We start from the raw sequence: 20,310 nt of genomic DNA on the forward strand, positions 1-20,310 counted from the left end.
TTTGGGACTCTGAGCCAAATGCTACCATGGGACAAGAATGTCGGGGGCCTTTGAGTGGGTAGCTTTTTCTACATGTGGGAAGACAGGTGGGCTGCTCTTCATAGACCATGCCCCCACAAGGCAAAATCCTGGTTCCCAAGACTGTAACACAACACCAACCAGAAAATAGAAACCATTCCAGCTGTGAGTTGGTCCTAGGCACCCCAAAATCTTGACAAGAGGAAGATGGAATAAAGACAGCTAGGAGGAGTGATGAGAAATGCAAAGGGTAGGTGAGGGAGGCAGCTTCAAGCCAAAGAGCCAGTGCAGCCTGGAGATGCTGATGGTAGCGCCCAGGATCTGCCCAAGGCCTCTGAGACCACAGCTGGGCAACATACCTCAGCATGTCTGGACTTCAGGGCTCCAGCACCAAATGTGGGGTGTTATAACCACTAGGGGAGCAAGCTCAGACAGCAATATGGGAAATTTACTGAGATCTACCTGTCCCCATGGGACATGTTCAGGGTTGCAGTCAGGCCCAGAGACAGGACTGAACTTCACCTATCCACTCCATAGCCCCACCCTCTACCCTTCTGTCTAGGGAGAACAATGGTCACACTATATGCTCTTGAGAGAAACAGTGTAGAGACTCTAACACAGTCTCTGCAACCAAGAAGCTGTCTGTCCTGGAGTACTAGAACAACCATAGCAATCACCAAAGATGACTCACCCCAGGCATTGGTGGTCCTGTGCACTTAGGGGCAGGATCACTCTGGGCGGTTCAAGCCTCTAGCACAATGAGGAGGCCAGGCTGTTGAACCCATTTGTAACTATAGGCTGTGGGGTTCTTCCCAGCTCTCCCTATACCCAGCTGGGTGCCAAGAAGAGAGGGTTTATAGTCACACAGATTCTGAAGCACAAGGAGGTCAGGTCTAGTCTTGTCATCTCAAAACTGAGAGGAGAAGATGGTTTATGAAATGAGGCGGGCAGAGCAGAAGAGCACCACCCAGCAGAGGAATTAGTATCAAGAGAATCGGATACCGGAACCAGGCAGTTATCCAGAGCCACACAGCTCAATCAGCCTGCAGAAATCTTCTAAAAAGGAGACAAAACGCTGTAGTATGCTGCACGTGCTCTGTGGATGAACAAAACCTGAGGTGTGAGCCCTCGCTTTGAGCCTGGGCCTCCCAAGGAGATGTATACTTTATAAACTCACAGTCACTCCTACATGCATGTCCTAAGACACACTACTCCAGGCTCACTGTCAGTGCCTATGGTCTTCATGCCATCTGCCAACTGCACAGCGTCTCCTTTAACCGCATGTCTTCCCCGGGAGGTCCAATGCCTCCTTGGGAGGAAATGTCCATCAGTTTAGATGGACTCTCATGTTTATCGATTACTTTGCATGAGCTACTAAAGATTCTGCTTCTCAACCAATCTGGAGAGCCATCGCCATCATACACAAGTGGCCATGGGACCAGGGAGAGGGGCTGAGGATTGAAGGTGTCCAGATAGTGGGTGACTCTGCCTCACCCTGTAAGCAAGCTTCCTACTAGACCCTCCCGAAGCTAGCTGGGGGCAAAGAAACTCCTCTCAGTGGCCAGCAAGTGTATCAGAAGCTTTAGGAAAGAGCCCTTCCCCCACACCCACTTCCTCTGCTCAAAGCAATGACTAGAGTGACAGAAAAGGGACTTCCTCCTCACAGTGTGCCCCACTGCAAACTCAACAGAGGCAGCCAGGCTTGGAAGAGGACACAGCACCATTACTCACTTCCAGCTTCCTTCGAGCCTCCTCCTGCTCCTGCCTCTCTTTGGCCATCCGCTGAGCTCTCTCTGCTTCAGCCTTCCGCCTGTCCTCCTGCTCTCTCTCCTTTGCCATGTTTTCAAAGTTAGCTCGGATATTACTGGTTTTGCTGGTCACTAGAGGGGAGAGGACACAGATGTCTCAGAACACTTCAACAGGACAAAAGCCACACCAGGGTGACCTTGCAGCAAAGTCATCCTCACCTAGGGGGAAGCCTAACAACAGGATACAGTCAACTCACCTTAAGCCAGCCACACACAAAGCCCAAGGGAGATGGATGGCTATCAGAAGCCCTGGGTCTGGGTCAGTTTTTCTAGACACTGTCATAGTCAAGCAGCACAAGCTAAGCTCCGTAAGCATGAGAGCTGGTGGGGATGTGGCTCAGCAGGAGAAAAAGACTTAAAATTCTCCAGTGAGGAACTGTGGTCTGTGGTGTAGCTCAGTGATAGAGGCCCTGGCTGGCATACACAAGGCCCTGGGTTCCATCTCTAGCACCACCAAAAAAAAAAAAAAAAAAAAAACCACCAAAAAACAAACAAACAAACAAACAAACAAACAAAAAAAAAAAAAAAAGAAAAAGACCTAATAAAAAAAAAAAAAAAAAAGGAGGGAAAATAGTTTTAAAATGGAAAAAAAAAAAAAGCATTGATTTTCAATATCTATGGATCCTTGAATATAATTCCCCCACCCCCATTCTGTGTGATGAAAGCAGAAAGGGTATCAGTCATGACCAGTGAAAGCCTGTGTCAGGAAGAGACTTACTGAACTACTAAGCTCGCAAGTGAACAGGTTTGGTCTAGGAACACCATTTTCCCAAACATAATAAGAAGCAAATTTTAGTGTCTGGCAGGCATTTCCTCCAAGGTGAGCCTGACTGGTAAAGAATATGTATTCTGAGCCAAGTGTGGGGGTGAATGAATGAATGAATGAATGAATGAGGAAAGAAAGATCAGGCTTCAGCTGTGTGGTGTGTGCCTTCATTCCCAGCACTTGGGAGGCAGAAGCAGGCGAATCTCTGAGTTCAAGGCCAGCCTGGTCTACAGAGTGAGTTCTACAGTACGTACAGCCAGGGTTACACAGAGAAACCCTGACTCAAAAAAAAAAAAAAAAAAAAAGATCAGGATCAGGCTGTAGGCAAGCCTGCTGGGCATTTTCTTAATTAATGATTAATGGGGGAGGCCCCAGAGCATTGTAGGTGATGCCACCCCTGGAATGGTGGTCCTGGGTTCTTTAAGAAAGCAGGCTGAGCAAATTATGGGGAGCAAGCCAGTAAGTACCCTCCATGGCTTCTGCATCAACTCCTGCCTCCAGGCCCTGCCCTGCTTGAGTTCCTATCCTGACTTCCTTCAGGGATGAGCGGTGGTGTGGAAGCAAAAGCCAAATAAGCCTCTTCCTCCCAGAGCTGCTTTCAGTCATGGTGTTCAACACAGCAAAAAACATCCCTAACTGATACAACAATCGTGACAGCTGTCATTTAGAGCCTGTAGTGAGCTAGCTGACAGCTCTGACTTCTCAGATTGTACGAAGGCTACTCAGATCTGTATTTGGAAACAGACAAGGTCCGGGTAGCAACCCACTGGTGAGCAAGGCTCTGGAAGTGTTCAGAGACCACAGCCCAGGGAATCCCCTGCTCTTGGGGCAATCACAGCCCACTGGGCCTCACGCAGCTTCCCTGAGAGCACCCTCTCCCCATGCCTAGCCCAGTATTCCTGTTCCCTTGGAAGGCCCCAGCAGGCAGGAGAAGCCTGTGGTCCTGTGACAATGGCACCCTGCTCACTGAAGTTAACTTCATATTGCTACATCTAAGCACCTCACGGTCTTGTTTTAAAAAGAGTTCATTTATTCTTTCTCCCCCTTTTTTGAGACAGGGTCTCACTCTATAGTCCAGTCTGGCCCACGCCTCACTATGGAACCCAAGCTGGCCTTGAACCTGTGGCAAGCCTCCTGCCTCAGCCTCCCAAGTGCTGAGGTTTTCAGCATATGCCACTATGCCTGGACCCTTCTAATCTGACAGATAGCAGATATCAAGCTCAAGTGGTGCCTGAAGAGGCCTTTGCAAAAGGCCCTGATGATTTTCATGTACCAAAATGGCCCAAGAACTGCTCCTGTATCTGCAGTGGCCAATGGTCACTACCTACTGGTGTGAGCTGGCGATTTCTATCCTATACGCAAACAGCACTCTCTGGATGCGTCTCACTCCTCACATGCCCAGCAGGTACCTGAAGAGACCTGTTTCTGAGCCACTGGACAAAAGCTTGTGGATAAGAGACTGAGAAGCCTCTGCTTCTCTTCACAAACACAAGACAACCTCCTCAGGCTATAGCTGGGACCAGTGAGAAGAAAGGGGTCGGGGATACCCATGGGCTGCTCCCAGAACCCGGTCACCAGCACCTCTCACCAATACCCGACAACGTGAGGCCGCTCCCTCAGCCATGCCTGGGAGAGCACGGGCACCAGCTCTGTACCACATGGACCACACGGAGCTTTCAGACTGCCGGCACTCACCAGCCTCGATGGGGACAGTCTTCTGATAGGCAGAGGGCACCTGGGCCACGTCTTCAAAAGTAGATGCGTTCTGTGGAGACAGAGAGGGATCAGGGAGTACTGTCCTCGCTCCTACCTCGCTCTTAACTAGTGCATGTGAGGGACCTTCCCCAGCTTTCAAAACACCCCAACAACACAGAGCTGTTGCCCTATCCTGCACTCTGCAGAGTCACTGGGGCTCGGCTCCCCTTCCACAGACTCACTGATTATCATGAAGTTGCACGCTCCTGCCCGTAGAACACGAGTCACTGTGAGGCTCTGTAGGTCACAGGGTCATCTGACCAGGCCCCTCCTCCCTCTTCTGTGTGCCCTCTCAACACCCCACACCTCAACCATGCTTACAGGCTCCAGAATTACTCTGGTAAGGATTGAGGAAGCCAGTAGCTAACCTAGGCACAGGCTGGCAGGGCATTGACAGTGACAGTCCCAGCTATGTGGCTTCTAATTGGATATTCAGAGTTCGGGGCATTCACTACTCCCATCACGGCCACCTGAAGAAGGGTAGCTAAAGGCGGTCCAAGGGCCCTCCCGAGTGAAAGCACACTGTCCTCCAACTCAGTCGACTCCAGATGGGCTATGCTCAGCTTGCCCCTCCTCTCCAGTCAGTGCCCATCCCCCTCCACAAGGAAGCTGAGACCACCAGAGACAAACCACCACTTTGCCTATGTCCCATATGGAGCCATTTCCAGCTGAGAACCCCCAAATCAGAGCTGTGTCCACCTTAGCTGCCTCACTATCCCTTTTCCTCTTCCCAGATACCCTGCCCTAAACTTGACTCCATCCTGACCTTGTAGAAGAACGCTCACCTAGGTGTCCAGGAGGCTGGTCAGCAATCCCCTGGGGGAGCCCTGATCCATTTCCACACCCTCCACTCCCTTCTATCACTCACCCAGGCCCTGCCTTCCAGACCACAACACCCCCCTTTTTTCTAAAGCATGCTCTGGGTGATACTTAGGGTTTCCTCAACTTTAAGACAACCCCAGCCTAGCTTCTTGACCCCATTCCCGTTTTCCTGGGTCTCCCCCTCTCAGATGCTGTTCTACCCTACCCATATCAACCCTCACTCTGTCTCCTTCTCCATACAGCCTGGCTCCAAGAGTCCAACAGGGTGGCCACCCCTGTCCTTTGGTTCACCAAAGCCACCATGGAGGAACACTTTTCCTTTCTAGGAGAAGACAGGCTCACATCAGGGTCGACACCTTACCCTAACACTATGGGGATAAGCCATTGCTCTTGGGACAGCCTCCTGGCAGCCTGGGCCCTGATCCCGCCCCACATTCCCCTGGGCAGGAAGGACCCTAGGCTCCTCCTCAGGACAGTAGACAGAGAGAAAATGGCCACGCCTGGCTGGCAGGGGCAAAAGAGACAATCCTAACCACATCATTTCCTGACTGAGTGCACAAGGTTAGCGGTCGCCATCTTTGTGGTTGCCGTCACCACCAACCACAGACACCACAACTTCCTCAATGCCAACCTCAAACACACTCAGTTCCTCATGTCCACAGGACCCTTGGCCACAAGACACCTGGTCTCCTACCACCTCACCCGGCCTCCCTGCTCAGTCTCTGCTGACTGGCAGAGGTGAAGCCCTGAAGCCTCAGCACACTTGCAGGACCCTCCCCTCCCAATGAGTCAGCACCCTTGCTGCCTAACGCTTATTACCCTCATCTTCTCTACATGTTCTCCAATTCTGCAAGGCTCCGCCACTGCCTAGAATCGCACAAGCCCCTCCCTCAGCTCTGTCAAGTGCAGGGGTTACAGGTATGGGCAACTGTGCCTGGACTCAGGTTCCTTCAGTGAAGGACAGGTTGGTTGTGCCACAGGCTTCCCAGGCCCCTTCCCGCAGCAGAAAACCATGTGGTTCGAGTTGCTGCTCTTCACTCTTCCACATCTGCACCGACTCTGCTGCTAAACCAGGTCCTAGCTTATCCTCCACTTCACTGTCACTCACCCCATCTTTGCAGATAAGCTCCGATCTAACCTCAAAACTTGGCGTAGGGACCAGTGAGGGGGTTCGTTGGACAAAGAAGCTTGCCACCAAGGAAAACGACCTTAATTCAACCCCTGCAACCCACATGGTAGAAAGCAACTCCACAAGTTGTCTTTTGACCTCCATGTGTACCATGTCCATGTACTATGTGGTATGTACATGTGAGTGCACATATATACACACCTACGCACATACATGCATACACACAGTAACTTGGGTTTTGTTTGTTTGTTTTTTCATTGTTGTTTTTCTGAGGCAGGGTTTCTCTGTGTAGCCCTGGCTATCCTGGAACTCACTGTGTAGACCAGGCTGGCCTCAAACTTAGGGATCCACCTGCCTCTGCCTCCCAAGTGCTGGGATTAAAGGTGTGCTACCTTTTAAAGCACTGCTACCTGCTTTGCCATGCATTCCCGGGACCTCCTGTGAGGTCCCTGCTAAGATGTGGGGTGAGGGTGGAAGGTTCCTGGGGTGAAGTTGCGCACAGTAAGCTATAAGCCTAATGGAAGAACAACTCTGTGGGTGATTCATGTTGTGGGTGACCACAGCCAAGGACAGAACAAACGTCTGTGCAGTTGAGAAGACCCAGCTCACCTCAGGCGGAGAAAAGCAGCCTGCCAGGCTGCCGGAGAACCTGCAGAGCTGTCTAGCAACACTCAACACTTCTGGCTGCTGGCTGAACACGCTAGGAAAACAATGCTTTCACCAGGCTCACAGCTGACCCCGCAGGGTCCTGAAACTGATTAGATGCAACAACAGGCTGCTGAGGGGATCTGGGAAGAGGGAACACACTGTTTCCACAGGAACGTGCTTTCATGCTGGACAGGATGGCATTGGCCACCCGCTACCAGACTCTGGAGGCCGAGGCAGTGGGGTCTCAAGTCCCAGGCTAGCCTGGGTGGCACAGCCAGACACCATCTGAAGGAAAGAGTGAAAAAGGACAGACTAGGAGCCACTGTGTCCCATCTGCTGGGCAACTGCAGCAAGACTAATGGTCCAGCCCCCTCTGTCTGCGGTGACAGTCGGTGGCTAAATACAGCCTCTAAGCTCTTCCAAAGTGCTAGCCAACCAAGAGCTGCTTCTTGCCTGACCTACTACTAATAAAGTTCAAGCAGCTCAACATGTCCTCAAGACCCTCGCATCAAGTACCTGGGTTTCACCTGAAATCCCCTCTATTCACTGCTGTGCTGTGACCAGGTACTCAGCTTGCTTGGCTTCAGCCCCAAGTGTGAGACACAATATGAAACAGAGTGTGCTACAAGAGGTATGCAGAGTTCCCAGGCGACCACCCCAGGGTCATGGAACAACACATGCCTACTGCTGTGGACAGACCTCCCGTGCTGTGAGCCAAGGGCTCTCCGAAGGACATCCCTACAAGAGCTCGGCGGCCTTACCTTGTCCATCCGATCCTTCTGGACCCCATACTTCCCGCCGAATCCTTTGGCATAGTCTAGAAGGTGGGAAAGGCAAGACCTATGTGAGGTTGAGCATGAGCGAGCATCGGCAGGCACATGCACGTGGGTCCACGAACAGCCCGGGGACACAAACCAGAGCAGAGGGACGTGAAAGCTGCCTGAGGACAGGCTCTCCTGGCAAGGCCAGCAGTCTAACCACAGTGCCCAGTGCAGGCAGGGAGCAGGAAAGGTGCGGGCATGCTTCCAGGAATGGGGATAGGGAGGGGACGGGCAGCAGGCTGGCGGGAAGGAAGCCGAGGAGGGAGGGCACAGGACAGGCCTTTGCAGTGCACACTTGTATAGCACAGTCTTCGCACCAGCCAGGGCCTTATTCTCATCGCTTCCTGGGCGCCTGCTCTACTGGGCACTAAACAGAGCCCCCACTGCAGTTTTGTTCTCTTGCTTTTTAAAAGAAAAAAAAAAAAAAAAAAAAGACTCTGTGTCGAAATGCCACCAGACAGGTCTGTCTGTCGCTGCCACACACACAAACACATGAAAGTGACAGCCGTGCAGCTTCGACATCACAGGGACAATGGCCACCTCCATGCAATCTGCTGCACCAGCACTAAGAGTATTCACTCCAGGCCTGATGGCACCTGGGAGCCTACACTCCACCCTGATTCCGGGACACATGCCTCTGCCTGGACACTCGGGTTCTGGGACCCAGGTCTGATCTCTCAAGCAGAGAAAAACTGTAACAGCCACGGACATCCCCAGGGTATGCCTCGACCTGCCTGTCTCAGCCATGTGCCCAGTGTGCACAGACGGTGTGGCTCTGGGTGGAGATGCTACACAGATAATGTGGCTAAAAAGTCAAAACAAACAAACAACAAACAAACAAACAAAAAACTCTGAAATTCTGAACACACAAAACTTTCTACAACTGGCCAAAAAACAAAGCCAAACAAAGCGCCACTGCAAAGACAGAGACCACATGAAACACGCCTGTCTTTCCTTCTCCATGACCCCGGCTTCTGGTTAACAGCAGGTCTGGGAGGAGTCAACCCACCTCCCTGTAGGTCAGAGGCAATGGGGAGGGGCTCAGACATTCGGCTCTGGTGGTCAGCAGCAATGAGGCCAGGGTTGTCCACTGCAGAAACTACATTGATCTGGGCTACAGAGAGCCTCCTAATCTGAACCCTAAAGGTCAGAGGTGGGGAAAAAACACAGGGTGTGGAGGAAAGGCACTGAGCTCCAGGATGTGGCTCTCGGGGTGGAGGACACCCCTGGCAGCTGGTGGCACAGGGAACTGTCACAGGCACCGCGCTGAACCCTGAAGTCTATGCAAGTCAGCTGCACTGCAATGGCTGGTGGGAGGAGGCAGGGGCAACAGTGCCTTGCTGGGACTCGTGCTTGGCCAATTTCTCCTTGTAATCAAACCCCACAGCGGAGGAGTCCTGCCTCTCGGACTGAACACCAAATTTGCCTCCGAAACCAGTCTTATAGTCTGGAGATCCACGCAACACAGTGGGGAACATGACCAAGAGAGGAAACAGTCAGGTTAGAATCTTGTGAGCATGTGTGATGATCGAGTACACCCTGTTCAGATGGCAGGAGCTCTGATCTGACCAAAGGGTTAACGAACAAACTTAGGAGTCAGTACACTTCAGTTGAGACCCAGAAGCAGGTTCAGAACTGGACGGTGAATGTAAAGCTTAGTCAGCGCTACTCCAGGCTTCAAGGTTTGCCTGCATGTCCTGCCTAGGCTGATGACAGGAGAGGGACAGCAGAGGGGTTACCAGGGCCACTCCCTGTGCTGGAGGGACAGGGACAGGAACAAGGGTTTTACCCTCCTCAACCCAGCTTCCCCTGGGACAAGTTCCCACTGTAACAAGAAAACAGTCCCGCTTAGAACAGATGTGAGGGAAGGCTGAGGTAGACAGAATCTGCCCAGCAGAGAGCAGGCCTCAGGTCCCATCCCCAGCACCACTGAAAGAAGTGTGCCTTCCACATGCCATAACCCACCTTACAAAGGAGAACCCAGGAACCCAGAGGACAACCCAGAGGATAGAAGGCCCCTATGGAGCCACAGTAACCAGGTTCCTGGTAGCTGCAGCCCTGGTAAGGGGGCATAGGAGATGGGTTGGGGCAAGATTACCCTCCCCATCTGCCACCTACGGGGACTTCTGAAATTAGAAGAGACGTAGACAACGTCACACTCAGACAGAAGCATGGCTGACACGAAGCACGTGACCGACTGAGGACCGAACACAGCTTCCCAGAGGCCCTTGAGGAAAGCAGGGGGGCCAGGCTAGAGAAGGTACCTTTTTGGGACTCATGCAGCTGCAGCTTCTCTTGATGGTCCCAGCCAAGGGCACACTTGTCTTGTCTGTCTGTCTGCACACCAAATTTTCCTCCAAACCCTTTCACGTAGTCTACATGCACAACAGAAAGCCATACCCTGGCGTTACTGCGCAGCCCAGCACGGGGGAAGAAGCAGGTTTCAGATGCAAGGAGACACGTTTCACTAGACTCAAGCTTCCCTCAGGCACAGCTGGGACGGACCCTGGCTGACACCTCCTCCAGATGACCATATCTTAGGAGTGCGACTAGACAGGCAGGGCTGACGCATGCGGCCCTCAAGGGCTCAAGGTCTCATCACACACAGGCAGATGTGAGTGACAGAACACTGCTATAAGCAACCCTGGGGCTCAGAGTCAAAGATGAGGCCATTGTTTGAGCTCTTACGTAACCACAGGCTGGGACTGGCTGTCTTAGACTGACCATTTGAAACACTGCAAGTGACAGATGTTTTCACCCTGGCCACACCTATCATCCTGAGAGGGGGCCAGCTGGAATAAGATGAAGTGGCAGGTACCTTTCTGGGATTCATGCTTCTCTGTTTTGCCTTGATATTCAAAGCCCACAGCGCTTTTATCCACTTTGTCCTTGTCGATTCCGTATTTGCCACCAAAACCTTTGGAGTAATCTGAAACAAGAACAACACCATATAAAAACACTACCAACAGGTGGGCATGGTGGTGCATGCCTGTAATCCCAGCTCTTAGGAGGCAGAGGCAGGAGGATCGCTGTGAGTTCAGGGCCAGCCTGGTCTACAAAGCAATCCCAGGATAGCCAACGCTACACGGAGAAACTCTGTCTCAAAAAACAAAAACAAAAAACTCCAACCCCCCCCCCCAAAAAAACCCAAACAAACAAAAAACACCCAACAAACAAAACAACAACAATTAAAAAAAAAAAAAACTAGCAACAGGGCTGGTCAGAAGGCTAGGGGGTGCCTGCTGCCAAGTGTGAAGGCCTGAGTTCAATCCCCAGGACCCACATGGTTTAAGCAGAGAACCAACTTCTCGAAGTTATCGTCCGACCTCCATACATTTGCACATCCACACACGTGCACAAAATGAATAAATATAAAGAATTAAGCCATCAACAAATTTAACAGACATATTATATGGTCCTTAAGAAGGTAAAATGTGGGCTGTCAAGATAGTTCAGCAGGTAAAGTCACTTGTCATTAAGCCTGATGATCTGAGCCCGATCCCTGGGATTCACATGGTGAGAAGAGAGAGCCCAAGTGTGGTGGCTCATGCCTCTATCCCAGGACACAGGAGGCTGAGGCAGAAGGATTGCTAAGAATTTGAAGTCAACTTCCAATATACATTGAGTTCAAAGCCAGCCAGGGCTATAAAGTGAGATCTTGTCTGAAAAACAGACAAACAAACAAACCAACAAAAAGAAAAATACAAGGGGCTAGAGAGGAGGCTCAGCAGTTAAGAGCACTAGATGTTCTTGCAGAGGACCTGAGTTCAGCTCCCAGCACCCACACAGTGGCTCACGAACAACTATGTGGTGGCTCAAGACCATCACTTCAGTTCCGAGAGATCTGATGCCCTCTTCTGGGTTTGGAAGGTATTAGAACTCACATGTCATACACACAGACACACACACGCATACAGCATACATGCATTAAGAAAAAAATAAAAAATAAAAATAAAAAAAACAAAAAAATGAAAAATCTTTAGGGCTAAAGAGAGATGGCTCAGTACTTACAAGAGCACTGACTGTTCTTCCAGAAAACCTGGATTTGATTCCTATGTGCTAGGAATGACTCAAAACCATCCATGACTCTAGTTCAAGGGATTCAACATCCTCTTTCGTGCTTCCACAGATAATCAGGCACACGTGGTGTATTACAGACATACATGCTGGCCAAACACTCATACGCATAAAAAACAATGGAAACACAGATTATGTAGAAGGAATATCTTGTGTACTGTGCAAATGTAGCATCTGTCAATATTAAATCTGATGGCCTATAGCTTAGGCAGGAAGTGGGAGGTGGAACATCCAGAAGGCAGAAAGAATTCTGGGAGAGCCAGGTGCAGGAGATTCAGCCATCAGGATGTGAGATGGACAGATGGATGGTGGCTGAGCAGAGGTAGTCAGCCACGTGGCAGAATGTAGTATAGTATAAATTGGTTATCCTAAGTAACAAGCTAAGCAGAGAAGAGCCTTAGACATATGGCCTAGGCATTTGTAAGATAACAACTGGTCTCATGAGTCACTATTTCAGGGATCTATGGGGAAGGAAGAAAAAAAAACCTCCTACAACAATACATGTTGAAAATCTTTTAGAAACGCAGGCTCTGCTCTGACAAGGTCACATAACATGTCACTCTTGTCCTACCTATCATAGCATGATTTCTGTAGGTTCTTAGGCCCTCTAGGAGAAGCCCTAGGCAATAGACCTATGTGCCACAGCCAAGCAGAAGTACAAGCAGCCTCTACTTGGAGCCAGGCTGGGACAGCACAGAATGCTCAGCACACATAGCCTGAGTTAAGGTTGGCCCCAGGGAAAGAGAAGCACAGTGACCTGTGTGAAGTCATAGCTGCGCGTCCAGCCCAAGGAAGAGCCCAAGGAAGGCAGCCAGCCACAGCTATGCAGGTCCCAGGCACACTGGCCCATTTCAAGGGGCAGCGCCAAGCCAGCATGGCCAGAAGTTGTGTGTGTGTGTGTGTGTGTGTGTGTGTGTGTGTGTGCGCGCGCGTGTGTGCAGGTTCATGTGGCTGTCAGAGGACAATCTTGGGTCCTCATCTTCCAGTGTGTTTGAGACAAGGTCTCTATTGGTCTTCTACCGAGTATGTCAGGCTAGCTGGCTCATGAGCTTCAGAGATTCTCCTGTCTCTGCCTCCCAACAGATAAACTGGGAACACAGGCACCCATTCTACATGCTGTGCTCAGTTTTCATGTGAAATCTGGGGGTTCTAACTCGGGTGCTTATACTTGTATAGCAAGCATTTGTACCCACTGTGCTGAATCCCAGATGGTTTCTTTATTTTTGTTTTTGTAAGAGAAATCCAAGGGTTTCTTTTTGATACAAGCTCTTGGCTTTCAAACAGCAACAAATACCAAACAGAACTGAGGCATGTGGGCACAAAAGCCAACAGCACGGGGAAGACTGGCTGTGGCAGCAGCCTCTGTACACACCAAGCTCCAGTGCTCTTCACACACATGGAAGGAGAAAGTCAGCGTGGCCTAGCAGGACCTTTTGGCAAAATTTGTCAAAATTATAGGAGTTTGGAGGATGTGGAGATCAGATCCAGAGCCTCATATTCTGCTACTAACCTACACTCCCAGTCCCTGTCCCCAAGTCAACCCAGAGGACCCAGCTAAACCCAATCTCTAAAAACAGAAAAAGAAGGGGGTTGGAGGGCTTTAAGATGGCTCAGCAGGTACAAGGAAAGGCGTTTCCCACAAGTCAGGCACTTGGAAGGCAGACAGGAGGATCTCCATGAGCTCCAGACCAGCCTATTCTACATAGTGAGTTCCAGGACAGCCAGTGCTACATAATAGAGACCTGCCTCAAAACAAACAAACAAAAATAAAAACACAAAAAGGTGTCTGCCACACGAGTGTGCCAATCTCAGACCAATCCCTAAAACCCACATACAGGTAGAGGTGACTCCTTAAACTTGTCCTCTGACGCGCATGGGCGCGCACACACACACACACACACGGATCCACAGGGACTTGCTGACACATGGACTGACACACAGAATCACACTTGGAATTCCAACATTCAGAGGACTGGGTCAAGTGTGAAGGTACATGATGAGTTCCGGCCTACAGAATGAGACTGCGGTTCTCAACCTTCCTCACGCTGCAGCCCTGTAATGCAGCTCCTCCTGTGAAAGGGTGGTTCGACCCTACAGAGGTCTTAGCCGCAGGCTGAGAACTGCTGTGCTCGAGACGGTCGGTGGTTAAGAGGACCCAGTGCAGGTTCCTAACACCCACACGGCCACCCACAACTATCCATAAATGCAGGTCCAGGGGATGTGGCACCCTCTTCTGGATTCCGCATAAAGTCCACATATATACATGCAGGCAAAACACCCATATATCTCAAATAAAGAGAAACCGATCGAAACAAAGTCGAGGGATGAGAAGACTGAAAAGAACACTCTCATCCGCAAAGGAGCCCAAGGCCCCGGCACACCTTTCTGTGACTCGTGCTTCTCCGTCTTGCCCTGATAGTCAAAGCCCACGGCACTCTTGTCCACACGGTCGGCTTGCACACCATACTTCCCGCCGAAGCCACTGGAGTAGTCTGAAGAGACAAGAGAGCGGCCAGCAAGAGTTAAGACTCCCGAGGGACGTGGTGTACATTTTAAGGGAAGGGTTCGCATCCTTTAGATTATATTGGGCACCGTCAAGCTTTGTGCAGACAGAGTCCGATCCCTTTCCACCACTGCATGATTGTTCTGTACTGAGAGGATGAATGGGCTGTGGCCAGTTCACACCAGGAATCGTCAGCCTGGGCTACGGTGTGAGATCCTGTTTCAAGAAACCAAAGCAGGGGCCACTGAGACTGCAGCACAGGTAAAGGAGCTTGCCAGCAAGCCTGAGGTGTTCCCTCCCCGGGATCCACGTGTTGGGAGGGGAGGACAGACCCCATGAGCTTGTCTCCCACAAAGTAAATAAAAACGCTCAAATAAAATAAGTAAGTGAGGGGGGATACAAAGAAATGAAGGTGTCTGTCCACTTTAAAAACTCACTGGCTGGCCACAGCCAGGCTGCATACAGCTCTTGTCCCAGTACTTCAGAGACTAAAGCAAAAGATTGCCAGGAGTTGGAAGCCAACCTGGGCTTCATTAGTGAGGTTTGGGCCAGCCTGGGCTACAGAATGAATCCCTGTCACAAAAATGACAATTCAGTCAGGCCAAGTGCCACACACCTGCCATCCTAGCACTTATGAGGCCGAGGCAAGAGGATTATTGAGTTCAAAGCCAGCCTTTGATAGCATGGCATTACCTTAAAAGAAACCAAACCAAACCACTGGGTACTGTAGAAAAACGACTCGCCTTTTTTTTTTTTTTTTTTTTTTTTTAAAAAAAAAAGGCTCCAGACACATGTGACATCAGGAAAACCAAGCACTCTCTTTCTCATGCTTCCGGGCACAGTACTGACAATACTGGCCCACAACTCTGGTTTCTTGTCTTGAGGGATATTTGCTGCTCATCCACAATGCCAGAGAGCTGACGCTGGACTGTTCTGCTCAGGCACAGAGAAAGCAGCTTCCACTAGAAACAGCAGATACTGACAGGGGACACAGGGCTCTGTGTGTACCAACTAGATCAAGGACACACACCCTACCATAACCAGATGGCCCTGGAGCCAAAAGCACAAAGCGGAGGCCTCCCTGCCTCGCCCTGCCGCCAGGCTGCATCAGCACTCCCCTTACCTTTCTGGGAGGCATGCTTCTCCGTCTTCCCTTGGTATTCAAAGCCTACGGCAGACTGCAGGACAAAAACAAAAACTGCAGTTGAAGCACCACAGAGACGACCCATCTGAACCCAGGGCACACAGAGAACAAAGTTTGGTTACGTTGGTTTAGGGAAGGTGTGAGCATCACACAAGTACAAAGGCCAGAGAATGCTGGGTGCACTGCTCCCTCTCTGTCTGCCTTATTCCTCTGAGACAGGGTCTCTCACTGAACCTAGAGCCAGGCTAGTAGCCAACCAGTTCCAGCAATCCACCTCCCTCCTCCACACCCCCAACATTGGGCCTGCTTGTTATGTGGGTGCTGGGGTCTAATCACAGGCCCTCATGCTTGTACACTGACATCTGGGCCTCCCCAGCCTTGAGTGTTGGGTTTTTTGTTTGTTAATATAGGGTCTCGCTCTGTACCCCAGGCTGACTGTAAACTCATGGCAATCCTCCTGCCTCTGCCTCTTAGGTGCGGGAATACAGGTGTAAGCCAGGCTTAAACAATGTGAATTTTTGAACTTTGGTTTTCTAGGCAAAGAACAGATATAACCATCACTGCATGTGCAGGCGCCTTCAGCACCCGCAGGCTCCCAGCACCAGCTTGAATGACTTATTCTAGGCACAGCATGCTGATCTGGAATTAATTCCCTGCCACACACACTTCCAAACAAGCTTTACTGAGAACATTAACAAGATGGCAGGGCTGCCATGGGACCATATGGCGACCTGCCTTCAGCATACACTCTGCTTCCTGTGTGACCTAGACTAGGACCCTACATCTCGGCCACAGGGATGGATAGACCCTGCTACTATGTCTTTGAGGCAGGACACCCACTGAAAGAGGTGTGCTTCCCTGCTCCACTGACAGCCCCAGGCTGGGAGAATCAGAACAGCTTCAGGCTTACTAAAGAGCATCTGGACACTAAGACCACAGCTCAGCAAGCCCACACTGAGGGAGGGCTCTACTACCTGTCAATCACATCCATCCAGGGGAGACAATGAAAAAGGTCCCTGGTGCTATACTGGGAACTGAGGCAAAGGCTAGGCACATGCGGAGGCCTGCAGCAAGCACATCCAGGCCTGTCATTTCATGTCACGGCCTGTTCCCCGCTGGACAGTCAGCATCCCTCCCACAGGCCAGAAAGGCTTGTAAGTTCTCTAAGGTCTTACTTAGATACCCTTCCTGCAGTCCCATGGGGTAAGAGGCATCTGTATACTGCTTTGATGGCCCAAAAGGGCAGCCACAACAGCAGCTTGTAGCTGTGGCAGAAAGCCTGCAGCGCCTGGCCCTGTCACTCACCTGATCCACCCTGTCCATCTGGACACCAAACTTGCCTCCAAAGCCCCGGACTGAGTCCACTTGTGAGCAATGCTTGGAAAGCTTTGACTGGTACTCATGGCCAACAGCTGACTGGAACAAAGAACAAAGATTCGGCATTACGCACCCAAGCCCACTGTGGTACGGCAACCCCATTCCCCAACTCAGCTTCTGCCACTACATAGGACTAAAAGGAGGACACCCCTGTCAGAGGTGGGCCTTTACCCTCCAAGGCTTCAACTCCCAGAACATGGCCCTCAACTGTCTGAGCTCTGACACAGAGTTCTCCTGTGCATCCCAAACCTACAGATCCTCCAGACTAACATCCCTGACTGCAGACAAGAATTTGACACAACCAGGTTTGAACAAAGGACAGAGCCTGCAGCACGCACAGGAAGACCCGTCTGTGTCAGTCACTCTCCCAGAGTCGGCTGTTCTCAAGGCTGTGACCCAAGAGTCAAAGCGCAGCACACACTTTGGGACTGTCCTGAAGCAGACACAGGTAGCAGATATGCATGCCACACCTTGAAGACATGCAGTCCTCAAAGGCAGGAGCCAAGTGCTGTCACCTGCACAACAGCCTCACATCAGCCCTGGCCAAAGGATGCTGGTCCCCCAGTGCCTTCTGTTCTAAGCTACGTTATCTGCCAAGCCACAGCCTGTGAGCAGAGCCCCACTCTAGCCTCTTCTATAAGATGCTCTCACATCAGCACTGTCACAGCTGTCAGTGATGCCACTGTCCAGCACAGCAGTCCTGTGGCCTTCTCTCATGGTGGACAGTGCCGGTGTGACTCCTGGACAAGTACAGAAGATCAATGTGGGCAATACAGAGGGCCCTGAGCCTCTAATCCTATCTTCTTGGCTCTCCTGACAAGGCAGAGGCCCAACTCTGACTGGCCCACAGGGAAAGTCAGCCCTGTGCGCCACAGACCTCCCTTGGTTGGTTGGCCAACCGCCGAGTTTGGCCTTGGGCCCTGACCTGCATATCACTGACCTCAATGGCCCTCTTCAAGGTCATTGATACGCAAAACACAGTCTACAGAGAAAGCCTTGGCTGAATGGCTCCCTCCTTCCCAGGCTTCGCAGTGGTCAGCAGCTGATGGCAGACCACAAGCCACAGCCTGTGAAACCCCATGTGGCACAATGGCCTGCCCTTGCTCAGCCTCTAGGCTCATACACAGAAATTGTCAGTGAAGAATCAAAAAGAGGCAGCTAAGCCAAAGAGATTTCCCAGTAGGATTGTCTGTCAGAAGGAAATTAAAGAGAAAAAGGGGCCAAAGTGACAGCTGGCCCTGGTTCCAGCCTTCTGACTGAATGCGTGCTTAGCAGCTTTTGGTCTCATACTGGCAGGGGCACATCCGTTATCTGTCTTGACCTGCAGCGTGCAGGGAAGACAGGAAGCCCCCTTGGCTCCCTAAAGGGACCTAGTGGCTCCAGTCTTGGTTCCTTGAAGGTGTGTACTGCCCTGGATGACACTGACTGGGGAAGTCTATGGAACTCACTTCTCTTTCCAGTCTCTGGAAAGGATAGGCTAGTAATAGCTCAGACATTCCTGTTCAGGTTTTGACAACGGGTTACTTTCAGGTAGTCACATGAGCCGGGGGCTAACCTCTCCTCAATGCACAAGGCCTAGGGAGCCAAGAAGATGGAGCACCAGCGACTTTGGCTAAGGTCACCCACTATTTGAGAGACACTGGTCAATATCCAGCCAAGGAGGTAAACTGAGGATTCTAAGAGCAGTTGGGTACTGATAAGTAGTCAGCCACAGAAGTGTGGCAGTGCGCAGTGCACACTTGTAACATTTGGTACCCAGCACAGAAGACCAGGCCAGGCACAGGCAGAGGGCAGTGAGTTTTAGGGGAAGCCCAGAAGGGCGTGCCTCACCAGAATGACAGCACCGGGCAGCAATGAGGAGCCATCAAGGGAAAACAGGCCACGACAGGTGGGCGCAAAGGGTGAAGGAAGGAGCAGGCTTGATGAGGCCTAAGCTGCAGGTTGGATGATGAGATCTGAACCAAGGGGGGCCCAGGCCACATAGCAGAGGAGCCAGAGATCAACACTTAAGCCTGGCATTAAGCTTGCCCTTGGTAAGTTATGATTCTTTCCAACTGTCACTTTAGGTCTCTCAGCTGTGGCTCTCTGCATTTTATAGGCAGCGAATATCCACTTCCTGCTATGTGAGGGCCTCGACAATTTGAAAAAGAGCCACTGCAGACACGGAAAAGCTTCACCAATGACCACCCCAATAGAGAACCCCTCAGGGCAGCCCTTACCCTCAGCAAACCCCATGCCACACTGTGACTCAGGAGAAAAGTGACCGCTACCCACATTGTATGCCCATGCAGGCCAACAGCCCAGCATGGGTGGCCACTTACTTTGTCCATCCTATCCTGTTCTACACCGAACTTCCCGCCATAGCCATGGGAAGCCTTGGGTCCCGTTTCCAGCTCCTTCTCCTTGAGTGTCTGGTGCTCTTGGAAGACGTTCTCTCGCAGCTTGTGGATGCTGGAGGAGAGAGGAAGCAGGAACACAGCAGGGTCCAGGCATGCACCTCACCCACCAGCAGGACAAACAGGGATAAAATGTCCTTGTGAGTCCGTGGGGTTTTCTCACTGGGTTGCTGTCCTGTCATTCACTGTGCCTACCTTTGAGGCTCTGACATGGCTTGTATGGGGGAGAAACACGAAACTAAATCCATACCAAACCCATGCAGCCAGCCCTAAAGGCAGCACAGCAGAACCTCAGCTTCTTTTCACTCACAGCAACACTGACATTCAGATCAGCAGACAGAGGGCTGAGCTCTGCAAATGCCACCCACAGAGTCCCTTCTTCAAGCCCCCAAGGTCACCAGAAGCTGGCTGTGCTGGTTAGCATTTTGGCAACTTGACACAAGCTAGGGTCATCTCGGAAGAGGAAACCTCAACTGAGAAAATGCCCCCATCAGACTGACCTGTAGGGCATTTTCATGACTGATGTGGGAGGGCGCAGCCCGCCGAGGGCAGTGCTACCCCTAGGCTAGTGGTCCTGGGTAGCCTAAAAAAGCAGCTAAGCAAACCATGAGAAGCCAGCCAGTAGGGCGCCCTCCCCCATGGCCTCTGCTTTAGTTCCTGCCTCCAAGTCCCTGCGGGCCCCCCTTCCCCCTGGACTTCTAAGCTGGAAGGTGAATTTAACCCTTCCCTCCCCAGGTTGCATTTGATCAGAGTGTTTATCAAGTAATGCAGAACAAACGAAGACAGGCAACAATAGTGAAAGAGGTCAGAGGACAAGTCAGAGCCTGGCTGCTTGGAAGCAGCTTTCACTGAGGCACCGCCTGAGCAAAGAAAGGACCTTCCTAACTAGCAAACGCAGGGCCCACAGCTCTGCATGTGAACAAGCCCGAGAGTGCAGCCGATCCACACCAGGCCTGACACACCAAGCTTGACAAGCAGCAAGAGAAAAACACCACCCCAACAACCTAAGGGGGACCACGGGAAACCCAAGTGGCCCCTACTGGAGC

At 51.3% G+C, this 20,310-nt stretch overlaps 1 protein-coding gene across 6 annotated transcripts in view; it reads right to left on the reverse strand.

The window, feature by feature from the left end:
• The window catches only part of Cttn (cortactin), a 33,107-nt gene that overhangs the window by 5,058 nt on the left and 7,739 nt on the right, over positions 1 to 20,310 (reverse strand). For 4 of the 6 annotated variants that reach the window (XM_055614632.1, XM_055614633.1, XM_055614636.1 and 1 more), the window contains 10 exons: positions 19,190 to 19,319; positions 16,797 to 16,907; positions 15,471 to 15,525; positions 14,226 to 14,336; positions 10,586 to 10,696; positions 10,032 to 10,142; positions 9,104 to 9,214; positions 7,708 to 7,763; positions 4,288 to 4,357; positions 1,750 to 1,898 (listed from right to left, as the gene is read on the reverse strand). In XM_055614632.1, the coding sequence (XP_055470607.1) occupies positions 1,750 to 1,898; positions 4,288 to 4,357; positions 7,708 to 7,763; positions 9,104 to 9,214; positions 10,032 to 10,142; positions 10,586 to 10,696; positions 14,226 to 14,336; positions 15,471 to 15,525; positions 16,797 to 16,907; positions 19,190 to 19,319 (1,015 nt within the window). The remainder of the gene's footprint in view (positions 1 to 1,749; positions 1,899 to 4,287; positions 4,358 to 7,707; positions 7,764 to 9,103; positions 9,215 to 10,031; positions 10,143 to 10,585; positions 10,697 to 14,225; positions 14,337 to 15,470; positions 15,526 to 16,796; positions 16,908 to 19,189; positions 19,320 to 20,310) is intronic. The other 2 variants (XM_055614637.1, XM_055614638.1) reach the window with 2 other exon arrangements.

This window comes from Psammomys obesus, unplaced genomic scaffold, assembly GCF_907164565.1.
Source record: "Psammomys obesus unplaced genomic scaffold, mPsaObe1.curated_primary_1811, whole genome shotgun sequence".
NCBI lineage: Eukaryota > Metazoa > Chordata > Mammalia > Rodentia > Muridae > Psammomys > Psammomys obesus.